Source organism: Neoarius graeffei, chromosome 2 (genome assembly GCF_027579695.1).
Source record: "Neoarius graeffei isolate fNeoGra1 chromosome 2, fNeoGra1.pri, whole genome shotgun sequence".
NCBI classification, from domain to species: Eukaryota; Metazoa; Chordata; class Actinopteri; order Siluriformes; family Ariidae; genus Neoarius; species Neoarius graeffei.
In genome coordinates this window covers 63422944-63440164 of record NC_083570.1, presented here as the reverse complement: position 1 = coordinate 63440164, position 17221 = coordinate 63422944, and the positions used below count along the sequence as shown (strand labels likewise).

At 44.3% G+C, this 17221-nt stretch overlaps 1 protein-coding gene across 7 annotated transcripts in view; it reads left to right on the top strand.

The window, feature by feature from the left end:
- The window catches only part of LOC132881773 (A disintegrin and metalloproteinase with thrombospondin motifs 20-like), a 235722-nt gene that overhangs the window by 135890 nt on the left and 82611 nt on the right, over nucleotides 1-17221 (top strand). For all 7 annotated transcript variants that reach the window (XM_060914638.1, XM_060914637.1, XM_060914636.1 and 4 more), the window contains 3 exons: nucleotides 2192-2328; nucleotides 2968-3085; nucleotides 14304-14399. In XM_060914638.1, the coding sequence (XP_060770621.1) occupies nucleotides 2192-2328; nucleotides 2968-3085; nucleotides 14304-14399 (351 nt within the window). The remainder of the gene's footprint in view (nucleotides 1-2191; nucleotides 2329-2967; nucleotides 3086-14303; nucleotides 14400-17221) is intronic.

The following is a 17221-nucleotide window of genomic DNA, read 5'->3' as shown; positions in this document are numbered from 1 at the left end:
GTGTTTAATTCATATCCAGAGAAATATATATTCCAATATAATATACTCAGCATAAACATTTTAAATAGATTCTATATTTTTGGTCCATCCATGACATATTACTAAAGTAGCCTATTTACTGTTGTTGATGTGGGTCACTTGCTGTTAGCCAATTCACTTTCTCATACCAGGAGAGCTGAAAGGAACGAGTATTATTCCCGACCTTTTTCACCAAGTCAATTTGAGGCGTTGGTCTACCCTGCTCTTTAATTTTAATTTTTTCCTCGAAAGGAAGACTGGCAAATGGCTTCGCCAAAATTAAATCAGCAATGCTTGGCATCCGTGCGCAGCTTTCTTGCTGGCTGACTAGCCCCCTCAAGTTCAAGTTCAGTCACTCAAATAAACGACACTTCTGGAACTAAGATAGCAAACTTGACAACACTATATTTACACTTTATTTACAATGAAAATATATACAAACTAAAAAAGCTGGTAGAAACCGTATGTAATGAATGAAATCGAAATGTAAGCTGATCTCTTACAATACACCACAACACTTGCGAATCCGCATGGGACTGAACTGAGATTCACCGCTGCCTGTCTATAGTTGAAACGAGCTGTCAATCAAAGAAAATATCTGGCCGCTTTCACCAATCACCAGTCTCCTCGCGGAAACTGCCATGTCCCTCCCATGTGAGTCTGGGAGTCCGTAGGCGGGCATTTTCGCAGTATTTGTCCAATAACCGTCTTGCATTTTGAGATTGAAAAGCGCATAGCTCCCAAATGCCGTTGAAGTCCACTGAGTCTGGGAGTCCGTGAGACTCCGTGGGCGGGCGGTTTCGCAGTATTTGTCCAATAACCGTTTTGCCTTTTGAGATTGAAAGCGCATAGCTCCCAATGCCATTGAAGTCCATTGAGGCTGGGCTGCATCGCGCGGTCACGAGGGGGAAAAACTCACGCACACATTAGGCGAACTGGGGAAAGTTATAACGGAATGATTTCGCACTGTAGTTGGGTTGAGCACATATATTTCTATGATTCGATGTTCGTCATTTTTAGAGGAGGCTGAGCCTCCCTCGTTGTCTTAGAGCAATCGCCCGTGATGTAACATCATTGTTATAATCCCCTTTTGCGGCTGAATTTAAATTGAACTCATCCCCAGTTTATATTAACTCCAGCATATTGTCATGCAAAAGCTTATTTACAAATTTCATGTGCTTCATTAGAATCTTTGATTAGACACTGTCTGACACAATTTTGTGAATGTTAGCCAGTAGCAACCTCCTGTAACCCCCAATAGAGTTATTTTTCCAGACAAAGAAAAAACTTTGCCCTGACAAACCACTGCTCTCTCTCCTCCCCTCACACCTTGTACGGTAATGACTGTTTATTTAGCAAGGCTCTACTTAAACTTAGTACTTCCTTAGTGCTCACCTCACACACGCATGCACATTTGTTTTCCTGCAAGAGTAGAGTAAAACAAAGTCACACACCCGTTCACAGTGGGTCCTTTAACAGTGACTCTGTTATTTGTTCTTGGCCTCAGGGCTTTCCACCTACACTCCACTTTTTTGCGAGGTGTAAACTGTAGCATATGTTACCAGCATCATATCAACATACTGTATATGCATAGACACATGACTCACGATTTACTCCTGAATGCGTTGTGCTGTTTGGATGTCTCTCTGGCCTGTGAATGCATTTGTAATTTTACTGGCCTTCACAGCCGCTGAGAAGTGTTTGGCAGCACACGGCTAGCTGGATGAGATTAAGCTGAATTATTTCAAGTGATTACAAGAAACACTTTATGGACGTAAGCTGATAGGTCTCAACAGCCAGAAAAGTGACTCAAAAAACTGCTGATCTTGCTGCATGCACTGGTTTTTAGATGGAAACACAGAAAATATAATATTCACCTGGATATAGTGTTCTGGTCAGATATTTGTAATGGGCAGGTGAGGATTTTTAATTCATTGGAAATCTGCATTATGAAGTCATAGAGTGTTCAAGTTTAACCTCCTGTTGTCTTTGTTTTCTGTATACACCCCTTGTTAAACACAGTTTCGGGTCATTTTTGACCCGAAGACAACAGGAGGGTTAATAGGAAGGTCAAAAGTCAAATGAAGTGTTAGACGTACTGTACGTGTTTCATTAATTGTGTATGTTTGTTTGATTGCGTACAATGGAATATATCCTTGGTTCCTATTTGCAGTTCACATGAAGGATCGATGTAAGCTGTTCTGTCGTGTTGCCGGGACGATGTCCTACTACCAGCTCCAAGATCGAGTGGTTGATGGAACTCCTTGTGGTCCAGACACTTATGACATCTGTGTTCAAGGCCTTTGCAGGGTACCATGCATATACTCATTTATTCTATCCACATTCACTGGATATGAGCAATCGCGCACTCTGATTGGCTACTGTACCACTAGACGATCAACTCATATACCGTGAGTAGCAAAAAACAAAATGGCGGAGCGTGTTGCCAAAGCAACCGAGGACAAAATAAAAACTCAACTCGAAAACAAAACCCCCCAAAATTAAAAAAAGCAACAAAATATGGAATAAAAGTATCTGATGGTAAGAACATATTTTTAAAAACAATTTTTCAAGAATTATTATTGTTATAGCATTTTTCACAAATTGCTCCTGTCATTTCACCAGTTTGTTCACATTCTAAGCAGAAATGATTTTGTTGGACGTTTTGTATAAAGATTTTATTTATCAAATTTGCAAAAAATTACAATAAAAAAAGGTCTGTTTCTCAAAATCCAGTGAATGTGGATATAATAAAACAGTTATTCCACTCAACCTTGTTGTACATGGCTTTTGGCCGACTCTGCGTTACACGCCTCGTCAGCTATCAGCTCATATACAACTCGATTTCATGGAATAACTGTTAAATATACTGCCTGGAGTTGGTCGTTTTTGTCGTTGGTGTTGTATTAGTCATATGTATGTCTGTATGTCTGTTTTATATTCCTCCAGCAAGCGGGTTGTGATCATGTTTTGAACTCCAAGGCCAGGAATGATAAGTGTGGAGTGTGTGGAGGTGACAACTCGTCCTGTCGGACTGTCGCTGGAACTTTCAACAATGCACAGTATGGTAAGATTTCACCTGAGAAGGTGGATTGCTTTCTGTAAGATTTTTAACTCCCCAACCATGATCAGAGTTGCTGCCTCCTGCCCTTAAAACAAGAAGAAGCAGATTTGGTCTGAATTCTTGCCATTTGGGATCATTAGTATATTTGAGTTCTCTCTCAAATGAAACATTTATTTTACTCTGTATGATTATATTATTGCTTCCAAGTACAGTGGTGCTTGAAAGTTTGTGAACTCCTTAGAATTTTCTATATTTCTGCATAAATATGACCTAAAACAACATCAGATTTTCACAAAAGTCCTAAAAGTAGATAAAGAGAACCCAGTTAAACAAATGAGACAAAAATACAGTGGGGCAAAAAAGTATTTAGTCAGTCACCAATTGTGCAACTTCTCCCACTTAAAAAGATGAGAGAGGCCTGTAATTTTCATCATAGGTACACTTCAACTATGAGAGACAGAATGAGAAAAAAATCCAGAAAATCACATTGTATGATTTTTAAATAATTTATTTTCAAATTATGGTGGAAAATAAGTATTTGGTCAATAACGAAAGTTAATCTCAATACTTTGTTATATACTCTTTGTTGGCAATGACAGAGGTCAAACGTTTTCTGTAAGTCTTCACAAGGTTTTCACACACTGTTGCTGGTATTTTGGCCCATTCCTCCATGCAGATCTCCTCTAGAGCAGTGATGTTTTGGGGCTGTCGCTGGGCAACACGGACGTTCAACTGCCTCCAAAGATTTTCTATGGGGTTGAGATCTGGAGACTGGCTAGGCCACTCCAGGACCTTGAAATGCTTCCTACAAAGCCACTCCTTCGTTGCCCGGGTGGTGTGTTTGGGATCGTTGTCATGCTGAAAGACCCAGCCACGTTTCATCTTCAATGCCCTTGCTGATGGAAGGAGGTTTTCACTCAAAATCTCACGATACATGGCCCCATTCATTCTTTCCTTTACACGGATCAGTCGTCCTGGTCCCTTTGCAGAAAAACAGCCCCAAAGCATGATGTTTCCACCCCCATGCTTCACAGTAGGTATGGTGTTCTTTGGATGCAACTCAGCATTCTTTCTCCTCCAAACACGACAAGTTGAGTTTTTACCAAAAAGTTCTATTTTCGTTTCATCTGACCATATGACATTCTCCCAATCCTCTTCTGGATCATCCAAATGCTCTCTAGCAAACTTCAGATGGGCCTGGACATGTACTGGCTTAAGCAGGGGGACACGTCTGGCACTGCAGGATTTGAGTCCCTGGCGGCGTAGTGTGTTACTGATGGTAGCCTTTGTTACTTTGGTCCCAGCTCTCTGCAGGTCATTCACTAGGTCCCCCCGTGTGGTTCTGGGATTTTTTCTCACCGTTCTTGTGATCATTTTGACCCCACGGGGTGAGATCTTGCATGGAGCCCCAGATCGAGGGAGATTATCAGTGGTCTTGTATGTCTTCCATTTTCTAATAATTGCTCCCACAGTTGATTTCTTCACACCAAGCTGCTTACCTATTGCAGATTCAGTCTTCCCAGCCTGGTGCAGGTCTACAATTTTGTTTCTGGTGTCCTTTGACAGCTCTTTGGTCTTGGCCATAGTGGAGTTTGGAGTGTGACTGTTTGAGGTTGTGGACAGGTGTCTTTTATACTGATAACGAGTTCAAACAGGTGCCATTAATACAGGTAACGAGTGGAGGACAGAGGAGCCTCTTAAAGAAGTTGTTACAGGTCTGTGAGAGCCAGAAATCTTGCTTGTTTGTACGTGACCAAATACTTATTTTACCGAGGAATTTACCAATTAATTCATTAAAAATCCTACAATGTGATTTCCTGGATTCTTTCCCCCCATTCTGTCTCTCATAGTTGAAGTGTACCTATGATGAAAATTACAGGCCTCTCTCATCTTTTTAAGTGGGAGAAATTGCACAATTGGTGGCTGACTAAATACTTTTTTGCCCCACTGTGTATATATATATATATATATATATATATATATATATATATATATATATATATATACGTAAAACATAAGCACAACCTGAGATGAAAATGACAGGAAGATCTGTTTCAGCACCAGTGCATAGTATATCAACTTTTTTAGGTGGACAGTGCTGTTACAGTGTAATAAGTGTCAGTAACACAGATAAAGCAGGTTGAGAGTCTTCCCCTGAAAACGTGAAATATCTTGATTTATAATGCAGGATATCCAGTGCACCCTTTTAGAGGCCCATCATTGTGGCTGTACAGGCCAGTTCTGCAGTTCTACTTGATGTTCTTCTGTGTAGTTTTGTATCTAGGTACACAGGCTTTAAAGTCATATTAGACAAAGTTCAGGTGCAAGGAATTTAAATTTATCATTGTGAAGGGTCTTAACATTGCATTTTAGTGTGTATTACACACTAAAGGTTACACATGCGATTATATGAGGATATTCAACTGTTGTAGTCCGTTAATCTATACTGTAGAAATGCAGGTTATGTGTATATATATATATATATATATATATATATATATATATATATATATATATACACACACACACACACACACACACACACACACACACACACACAAGTGTTTTACTGGGAGATACGTCACTTGTATTTTTCATACGAGCTACATCTGGGACATGGAGGACCAAAACCGTGATATATTTAAATAATATTGTCTGCCTTTGAGTGGTATATCAGATATATTCCATTCATCTAGCATTATATTGAACGAGTCGAAGACAAGTTCAGTATCATGCTAGCTGAATTAAATATATCTGATATACCACAAAAAAGCCATTATTATTATTATTATTATTATTATTATTATTATACATACGCATTTGATGGAACAATTATAGAACAGGGGGGTTACTTACCAATATCCAATGCACTCACTAGCATGGAAATTTTACGTGTAATACATATCTTATGGCATTTTCAATTCATTGTGACAGTTTACTGCGAGCACCACTGGCGAACAAAGAAATGCTTCTGCACTTGCACAGCAGAAAACTTTCTCATTGGATATTCGCATCAGCTCTGGCATGTGATGTCATTTTGTCTTGACAACCATGCAATATTGTAAATCATATTCAACACTCATTCTCCATTGGGTAGAGTGACGTAATACATGTAGGATAAGTGATATGCGAACAATCTTGTATGCTATCAATCCAGATGAATGAAACCCCCTAGAAGGGAATAGAACATGTTTTTATTCCATCGAAAAGTGTCCTGTATGTATAATAATTCTCTTTATTTTTTTTGCGGTGCGGTTTCCATCAAATCCCGCGCTCTGATTGGCTGGCAAGTGGGTCCCTATCCTGTGGTACGGACCCCGGTTACGGACCTCTGGCAACTTGCTCGTTCACAACAACAACAAACATAGTAGCAATTTTTGTCAACATTTATTTTCGCATTTCTCAGGAGAATAGCATTAATTTTACAGCATGGATAGTGATAACGACAGTGTTCACAGTGAAAGCGAGTTTTACTACCCTGAGGAAGAAGAAATAAAAGAAAACATTTCAGGAGAAAGCTAAAAACCTGTGACTTGCTAACGCCGAGCAAAAACATGGCTGAATCCTGAATGACTCCTATTTGTATAAATAGGGGACTACATAGGCGGCAAAATGTATTTTTTTTTTCCTGCCATGGAAGTGCACTTGTATACCGAGGAGGAAGCAATTTGCATTACAACTGTGAATGAGGATTCAAAATGGCGGCTCGGCTCAGTTTTCCCTTTCGGGCGCTCTCGTTTTCTGTTAGAATTTGGTAAAGAAAAAAATAAATCTATTATTTACCAGCTTAAGGTCGGTCCATATGGTGAAATACCGTGACCTCGGCCCAGAGGGCCTTGGTCAGTACTTTCAAGACCTCGGTCACGGTATTTCACGATACAGACCTCCCAGCTGGTAAATAACATCTATGTATGTCATTCATGAGGAAATCAATGAATTGTTTTGATAAATTTGGGTACTTTTTGTTTGTGAATGTGTCGATATAATAAAAAGAACATCACAGGTTGGCTTGAAGATACGAAGTTTACCTTCTCGTGTTGAAAAACTCACATTTTTCAGGTGAAATACCGTACATCACGGATCTGAATAACATATTTCCCAATATTTCACTCCGATTACATCACTTCCAGTGTTTTCCTGCTGACTAGACGTGCCTTGTCAAAATGGCGAACTGGTTCAAAATTCTAATTATTTTGATTGGCTGTAGTGGTTCGTGTGGAAGGGTGGAGCACAGAAGACGGCAGGACAGAGATTGGGTTGACCGAGCGTTTTATTGCCACACTTTTCAGTTTAACAACTGGTATGCACTTTGCAGACACACACACACTCTCGGCATCTGGTTCGGGAAGAGACCCTCTGCTCTCGCTCTCCCTCCTTAAGTAGGGCGCGGTCACTGGGAAGACACACAAACACAGGTTAATTGCTCTCAGGTGTAGTGATTCTGCCACTTACCTTCCCTGACTCTGCCCTCCTGTCACAGACCGGTGCTTGACCACGCCCCCGCTGCCACATACCCCCACCGCCCGACTCAGGCCGGGCGGCTGTCCGGCCTGCAGCCGACTCCCCCCCCCCCCCGATGGGAGAGGAAGTCCGCCACGACCATCTGCGCCCCCGGCCTGTGGACCACCTTGAAATTAAAGGGTTGGAGTGCCAGATACCAACGGGTGATCCGCGCGTTGGCATCCTTCATGCGGTGGAGCCACTGGAGGGGCGCGTGGTCCGAACAGAGGGTGAAAGGGCGCCCCAGCAGGTAGTAACAGAGGGCAAGGACCGCCCACTTGATCGCCAAACACTCTTTCTCTATGGTGCTGTAGCGCCCCTCACGCACCGACAGCTTCCTGCTGATGTATAAGACTGGGCGGTCGTCCGCCTCCACCTCCTGGGACAAAATAGCCCCCAGCCCTCTGTCCAACACATCGGTCTGCAACATAAAGGGGAGAGAGAAGTCAGGGGAGTGTAAAAGTGGCCCCCCACACAGTGCAGCCTTTACCTCAGAGAAAGCCCGCTGGCATTGCTCCATCCACTGGACCGGATCTGGTGCCCCCTTTTTAGTGAGATCAGTCAGCGGGCTGATGATGTCCGAATAATTAGGTATAAACCTGCGGTAATAGCCAGCCAGCCCCAGGAACTGTCTCACCCCCTTTTTGGTCTTGGGCCTCGGGCAGGCCGCAATTGCTGCCGTCTTATTAATTTGGGGACGCACCTGCCCGTTGCCCAAGTGGAAGCCCAGATACCGTACTTCCACCCGCCCAATCGCACACTTCTTTGGGCTGGCTGTGAGCCCCGCTCGCCTCAGCGACCTAAAGACGGCCCTCAGATGTTCGAGGTGCCTCGGCCAGTCATTACTATAGACGATGATGTCAACTAGGTAAGCGGCCGCATAAGTGGCGTGGGGGCGGAGGACCCTGTCCATCAGCCGCTGAAACGTAGCGGGCGCCCCAAACAGCCCAAAAGGAAGTGTGACGAATTGGTGTAATCCGAACAGTGTGGAAAAGGCCATTTTTTTCTCGGGATAGAGGAGTCAAGGGGATCTGCCACTATCCCTTTGTCAAATCCAGTGTCGAATAAAAGCGAGCTGTGCCTAGTCGATCGAGCAACTCATCAATCCGAGGCATTGGGTACGCATCAAATTTAGACACCGCGTTGACTTTTCTATAGTCCACACAGAACCGGACCGACCCGTCAGCCTTGGGTACCAAGACCACCGGGCTGCTCCAGTCACTGTGGGACTCCTCAACGATGCCCATTTCGAGCATGGCCTCGAGTTCTTCCCGAACCACCTTTTTTTTTTGTGTTCAGGTAGCCTGTAAGGGCGGCTACGCACTACCACCCCCGGGGGCGTCTCTATGTGGTGCTCTATGAGGTTAGTGCGACCGGGCAGGGGCGAGAACACATCCGAAAACTCGGTCTGCAACTGGGCGACCTCCGCGAGTTGGGTCGGGGAGAGGTGGTCTCCACAGGGGACCGGAGGGATACCTGACGCCAATGCCCCTTTTTGAACCTCCAGCCCCAGCTCCACCTTCTCTGGAACCACCGACACCAACGCCACGGGGACCTCCTCATTCCAGAGGTTAAGCAGGCTGAGGTGATAAATCTGTAGCGCCCTACACCTGTCCGTTCGCCTCACCTCGTAGTCGACGTCCCCAACTCGCCGTGTGACCTCAAAGGGTCCTTACCACTTGGCGACCAATTTGGAGCTCGATGTGGGCAACAGTACGAGTACTTTATCTCCCGGTGCGAACTCTCTAAGGCGCGTACCCTTGTTGTACAGGCGGGCTTGCCGTTCTTGGGCCTGCCGCAAATTCTCCTGGGTGAGGTGGGTGAGGGTGTGGAGTTTTGCGCACAGGTCCATAACGTATTGAATTTCATTTTTGCTTTGTGAAGGTCCCTCCTCCCAATTTTCCCGCAGCACATCTAGAATGGCGCGCGGCTTACGCCCATATAATAATTCGAATGGGGAGAACCCCGTGGAGGCTTGGGGGACCTCTCGCACTGAAAACAGCAAGGGCTCAAGCCACTTATCCCAATTACATGCGTCCTCACTTACGAATTTTTTAATTATATTCTTGAGGGTGCGGTTGAACCGTTCCACTAAACCGTCCATTTGTGGGTGATACACGCTGGTGCGGATCGGCTTAATCCCCAATAACCCATACAGTTCGCGCAGTGTCCGTGACATAAACATGGTGCCTTGATCAGTCAGATCTCTTTTGGGATTCCAACTCGGGAGATAACGCGGAAGAGTGCCTCCGCAATACTGCATGCTGAGATATTGCGCAGAGGCACTGCTTCCGGGTATCGCATTGCATAGTCCACCAGAACTAATATAAAGCGGTACCCTCGTGTCGACTGATCTAATGGCCCGATGAGATCCATCCCAACTCTTTCAAACGGGGTCTCGATTAATGGTAGAGGGCGCAAAGGCGCTTTTGGAATGGCCGCTGGATTTACTAACTGGCATTCGCGGCACGCCGTACACCACCTACGAACGTCGCCGCGAATCCTCGGCCAATAGAATTGGGCCATTATTCGGGCTAGTGTCTTATCCTGCCCTAGGTGTCCAGTCATGGGATTAAAGTGAGCCGCCTGGAACACCAATTCCCGGCGGCTCTTTGGAATTAAAATCCGCGAGGGATTCCCCGAGAGAGAGAGGAGGAGCCGGTGGCTCCTCACTCTGACGCGGAGATGACGTAGACGGCTCTGTGACAGCTGCTCCCGCCAAGGCGACACCGGGACCTCCCCCTGCTGACGTATGGCAGGACCCACTCTCCACTAAACGGCTCATCAACTCCCCGAATCCCGGCCAATCAGTCCCCAAAATTATCGAGTGGGTGAGGCGAGGATTAACCGCCACCTTTACTATGCATTTTTCCCCTCAGAAAAAAATGTGGACCGACACCAAAGGGTAGCTGTGAACATCCCCATGCACACACAACACCTTCACCCCCTGTGCTCCCCCCAATGCCTCATTTTGCACCAGGCTTTGGTGAATTGAGGTTTGATTACAACCGGAATCCACCAACGCCTGATATGTATCCCATTGAATACTCACCGGTATGCGATACGTTCCGGCCCGATTGAGGGCGACCTCTGGTGTGTCGGGGATCCGAACCACCGCGCCCACCTCCATTGCCGTGCACTGCTGTTGGAGGTGGCCCGGTTCCCCGCAGCGCCAGCAAACCGGCCCGGGCTTCCTCTCTGCACCGGTGTTCTGGGGCTCACTCATCTGAGGGGGGGGAGAGACAGACACAGATGGGAGAAACGGGCGGGCACCGCGGGTGCGGCGGGCCGGCTGGGGTGGTGCCAGCCCCCGCCTCCGCGGTGGGGGAATGGGGCGAGGACGGGACACAGGAGGAGGGGGGGAGAGAGAGAGAGAAGAGGAGAGAAGAGGCTGTCTGCTGTCCTGCCGCCGGAACAGCTGCCAAATGGTCCTCCGCCAGCTCGATGGCCTGATCCAGCGACGCCGGGCGGTGGCACTGGACCCACTCCGCGGTTCCTGTTGGCAAGCATGCGACGAACTGCTCCAGTACCACCTGGTCGACAGTCCCCTCGGCGTCGCGGTTGTCGGCCCTCAGCCACTGCCAGCAGGCATCCCGGAGTTGCTGGCCAAACGCGAATGGCTGGCCGACTTCCCCCAAGCGCAGAGCGCGGAAGCGCTGGCGCTGTTGTTCAGGAGTGTGCCCCACATGCTGGAGGATGGCCCGGCAAAGGTCCGCGTAAGCCAGCCGGCGGTCGGCGGGGAGCTGTAGCGCGGCCAGCTGCACCTCTCCCGTTAGCAGGGGGAGGAGGCACGCCGCGCGCTGATCCATCGGCCACCACGAGGTCTCCGCGACTTGCTCAAAGAGCGTGATGAAAGCCTCAGTCATCCTGTGGGCCCATCTTGGTCAGGGTGAGGGGGGACGGGCCCGCGGTGGAAGCGTCGGTAGTCCCCGCCAACGCGAGGAGGTGCCGGAACGTCTGTCGATCCTCTTCCTGGGCCAACACCAGGGCCTCGAAGCACTGCTCCTGCTCCTTACAGAGCGTGACTAGCGCCTGGTGCTGGCTTTGCTGGGCCGTGGCGAGGGCGTGGACCAGGTCGACGAACGGGGAAGACTCCATGGGGCGGTTCGGCGTCTGTGCTCCAGGTCCCCGGGTTTCGGCACCACTGTAGCGGTTCTTGTGGAAGGGTGGAGCATAGAAGACGGCAGGACAGAGATCGGGTTGACCGAGCATTTTATTGCCACACTTTTCAGTTTAACAACTGGTATGCACTTTGCAGACACACACACATTCTCGGCGTCTGGTTCGGGAAGAGACCCTCTGCTCTCGCTCTCCCTCCTTAAGTAGGGCGCGGTCACTGGGAAGACACACAAACACAGGTTAATTGCTCTCAGGTGTAGTGATTCTGCCACTTACCTTCCCTGACTCTGCCCTCCTGTCACAGACTGGCGCTTGACCATGCCCCCGCTGCCACACTTGCGTTTTTTTTTTTGTGGATGTGTCCATATAATATAAAGAACATTACATGGTGGCATTAAGATAGGAAATTTTTCTTCTCGAGTTGAAAATATTTTCACTCGTTCGCTTCACTCACTTGTGAATATACTCACCACTTGAAGATAAACTTCATATCTTTATGCAACCATGTAATATCATATATATAAAATTGTGTGTATGTGTGTGTGTCCTTTAGTAACTTAGCATGATGAAAGATTCCAGGGAATTCACAGTTGCCCATGAGGGACTTTGGTGCTTAATTTTATTTACCCATGCCAATTGCTGTGGTCAAGGCCTCCCGTACACTTCTATTGTTCAGAAGTGATTTGAGGCTCTTTGGTTTCAATCTGAGGTAGACCACAGGAATCCCAGAGCTTTAACTAGGCGTGTGTTCCTTTTCTGCTGCAGTACCGTGTTTGTATTCTGGGGTCAAGGTTCAGTCTGTTTCTCTTGTGAACAGTCTGAGGCAGTCCACTGTCTCTGATCTCAAGTCAGTGTGTATGGATGGTTTGTGGTTTATGCTGATGCCTTGAACAGATTTGTGGCTGTTTATGAGTGAGTAGTAGTTTGGGTAGTTTGGGATTCAGCCAGCTGTCTGTGATCTTTTTGATTGGTGTGTGTGGTTGGGTTTTCCCTCTGTGGGAGATTTAGAGACACACTGTCCATACCAGTTAAATGCAGGCATCACTACCGTTTTAAGAAAACGCTCTATTTTAGAGAGATAAGATTGTCGGGATTTTCTGTGCAGTTTTTAAAATAAAGTGTCTTAGTTCGGTGTTTGGCCAATATGAGCTACCAGAATTGCTTCAAAGCACAGTGGCATCGATTCTTCATCTTTCTAGAACATTAATGATGAGATAAACACCATTCTTTAAAAACCAGGTCTTTAAATAGGTTGAGATCTGGTCACTGTGAAGGCCATAGTATTGTATTTATATTATTTTCAGCCTGTTTAAACCATTCGCTGAGCCATTGTGCCTCGTCAGTGGGAATAGTCATCCTGGAACAGACCGAATCTGTCAGGATAGAAATGTTTAATCATAGAATAAAGGTGGTGAGCCAGAATAACTTTATATTGATTTGCAGTGACCTTTCCCTCTGGAACAAATGCCTCCAGCAAAAGGCCTCCCAAGAATGAAAGAGCCACTTTTTTTTTCTTTAATTTGTCACCTGTGTATATATGGATTGCATTGTTTTCACGCTTTGGCATGTGCATCTACAGGACTGAAGAGTTTTAAGAACACTCATTCATTCTGAATGAGATTAGTTTAACCCTTTCAACTCCAAGGACGTGTCACATTTCTTCTTCTCATAACTCTCATACATTTTCTGAAAGTCATTTAATTCACCGTGGTTACTGAGTAATTATGGTTTAAGATCAATGAATGTAAAATAAGTTCGGATTTTTAAGGGGTTATAAAGGATGATCAAGCAGAAGAGAGAAGAGTCCAATCCTGTTTCAGTGCTGCCATCTATGGACCTAAATATCCAGTAACCTCTCTCCTCTCCTCTCCTCTCCTCTCCTCTCCTCTCCTCTCCTCTCCTCTCCTCTCCTCTCCTCTCCTCTCTTTTGTCTTCTCTTCTCTCTTCTTTTCTCTCTTCTTTTCTTCTTTCATCTTTACTTCTCTTTTCTTCTCTTCTCTCCTTTCATTGACTCTCCTCTTCTCTTCTCGCTTCTTCTCTTCTTTCATCTTCTCTCTTCTCTTCTCTCTTCTTCTCTTCTCTCATCTGCTCTCCTCTCCTCTTCTCTTCTTTCATCTACTCTCATCTCAGCTTCTCCTCTCTTCTTCTCATCTCTCTTCTCTCTTTTCATCTTCTTTCTTCTCTTCTTTTCTCCTCTTCTGCTTTGGAAGACTCCTCTGGATCACTTGTGGGAAATTACAGGATAACCCTAACTTCTAGGCCATAATTACTACTGCTTTTCTTTTTTCCCTCCTGTTTTTGTGTTTGTGGGTGGGCCTTCAGGAGGGTGATGAAATTATGTGGGAGGAAAAGGTTTTTTTTTTTCTATTCTTTGTTTTATTCTTCTCTTTCCTTCCTGTGTTTTACTTTTCCATGTGTGACATTTGAAGCCTAAAGGGTGCCTTCGGTTTTCCAGGACTAGGCCATGCAGCATGTTGAAGCTATTAACTCAAGGTGTGATGGAAAGTGAAAAATAACTGTCACTGCTCTTCTGAGCATATAGAAAATTAAATTTCACTTGTTTTTCCTTTTGCTTTTTTTTTTTAAAAATTCCAATCCCAAGGTTATAACATTGTGGTACGAATCCCAGCTGGTGCAACCAACATTGATATAAGGCAGGTCAGCTACTCAGGAACTCCAGAAGATGATAACTACCTTGGTAGGTCTTCCATTTTGTACAACAGTGTAATTCCACATTTTCAAATTTCACTGAATTTGTAAGGTTTCTGTAACTTACTTTATTTAGTGCATTACTTACCATCACAAACCATGAACTTCAGCATTAATCAATCGTAAGTAATGTTCACAAAGCCACAAATATGTTAGGTCATAGCACTGCTGAATTCTCAGGTCTAATCAGAAGGTGTTGCTTAAACACCTCTCACGTGGCATGGCTCTGACAGTAGCTCCTGCTGCAGGATTTATATGAATGCTTTATCATATCTACTCTACAGCAGCAGCTTACAGAGTGACTTATATTTTAAAAATGGGTAATCATTCATATGCTGAGGCTTTCTGTGAGGTTAAGCTTATTTGGAAGAAATCTCCAGTGTCAGTACATCAGTACTTGGTAACAGTCAGAGGTAAAGCTTTTTATTTAAGTTTCCTGACATGGGAAAGTCTTCAGGACGGAGGACTTTGTGGGTTCTCGGTGACATGACAAGCTGCGTTATTTGTCTTATTAACTTCAAAAGAGTTTAAATTAAAAAAAAAGAGAGAGACTGGTAAGGGAACATGTGTCATCGACATTCCACAATATTAAAACTGATTGTTTACACTGATTAACTATAATTTGTGATTATGATTGTTAAACTGATTAACAAAAAACTGATTGTTTTTTTTAATTCATGGAAAAAATTTTAATTGTTGACAAACTGCTGTAGTATGGAAGGGATAATATACAGCGAGCTGGTGTTTATTGTGAAATAAACCCTGACAGGGTGATGCAGGTTTTTAATCACCTTGAAAGGGTTTATTTCATTACATTACATTACATGGCATTTAGCAGACGCTCTTATCCAGAACGACGTACAATGAGCGCAATTTCAAAAATTTCACAGTAATGACCAGCTCGCTGTACATGATCATGCATATTACACAGCTACTTACTAAAGAAATCAATCATTTAAAACTGAATACTGATTTAAAAATTATTTTATTGCATCTGATAATGATATGGTTCATAGCAACGGTTTGTTATACAGAAATAACAGACCATATAATGCTGTAATTGACCAATCAGAATCGAGTATTCAACAAAGACATGTAATAAAAGAGAAACAAGTGTTGCCAGGCAAAACAAACCTCGCCCAGTAGCACTTATGATGAATATGAAGGAAGATATCGCGAAAGAAATAGGTACCCTATGGGTCCATGTGGCTATTGCTTATAAATAAAATAGTTTTCTGATACCATGTCCATACAGTAAATATAGCATATATATATTTACTCTATGAGGCAAAAGCCACAAAAATGAAGCATAATCCAAAAATGAACAATTTAAAAATCACAGAAGTAAAATATACCAAGTGTCTGTACTTTATATTATTCTACTCTGACCTCTTAGTTTTCAAAACTGAAACCTCCAAACCAAGGCTGACACACACACGCTGTCACCATGACCGAAACTCTTATTTCCCAGAAATGGCCCGGCGCTAGAGCTCAGTGGAACGCACTTTCCCTCTGTAATAAGCATAAACATGTCTGAAAGTGATTTCTTTAGTCCATAGTGGGCGAGGTAATAATAATAAATCAATAGAGTGGGGAAGTTTTTATCAATGGGGTTTAAAAATGGGCGTGGCCAAACCCCCTTCCTTTGCGTTTGTAAACGAACCAAGAAACCATCCAGTGACAGCACAGTGTATGCAAATGAGGCAGGTAGTGATCCAATCAGAGTGTGTGTGGACGGAGTCTTTCCGAGGCAGCTCTCCTGCAGTCTGAGCTCAGAGCTTTTTTATTTATTTATTTTTAAATTTACCCTCTTGGTCACCGTGACCTTGACCTTGACTGGATGGCCCTCAAAATGTTGGAGGTTCTATTTGAAACCAATGCCCATCTATCCTGAAAGTTTAATGAAGATTGGTCCAGCCGTTTTCCTGTAACGTTGCTAACAAAGAAACAAAGAAACCCGACCGAAAACAATTCCTTGCCCCGCTTACTCCGTAGTGGGCAAGGTAATAAAAGATAACTTTATAAACAGCCTCATCATGCTATCCTGCTATTGATTATTTTCCTATAACAGCATGCCCCATCATGTCTTATTCTCTTCATAACATGTTTTAATTGATGTTTGTTTAAATGTTAATGAAATACATCTGTATTGACTAGTTAAACCGTGACCATTGTTTATTCAATTAATGATTAAAAATAAGTCCCCATAAATAAATTAAAGTTACCCTTCATGGACTTCTCTCTCTCTCTCTCTCTCTCTCTCTCTCTCTCTCTCTCACTCTCTGTGTCTGTGCTTACTTGATTTATTATTGAAAAAATTATTAATTGTTACTTTGTTAGTGTCGATTTTGGTATCATTTCTGAAGTTCATGGTTTGTTCTTGTTAAGTAATTCATAATAAGCAACATATAAATAAAGATAGCAAAGTGTTGGCAGGAGGAGGGGGTGGTGGGGGTGGTGGGGGCAGTCGAGAAGCAGTGTAACAACATTATTTATGACCCAATCTGAATGTCTTCATTTATCATTTGTGCAAAGCATTTCCCCTGAGAATGGCGAGGAAAACCGGCCTCCGCAACCTCCTAGAAATTTCAGGGAAAGCAGAGGTGAAGGGAAAGCAAACGGAGTGTCAGAGACAGAGCAAGAAAGATAAATGAGGGGCAGAGAAGTGTAATTAGAGACAGATGGAGGGAAATAGTTGATGGAAGACCATAATAAGGAGTGAAAGTAAATGAATGTGTTAAGAAGAGAGTAACATTTGCTTAAACTGTTCACACCATAGCAGGGGCTGACTCAAAAGCGTGAACGGTCAAA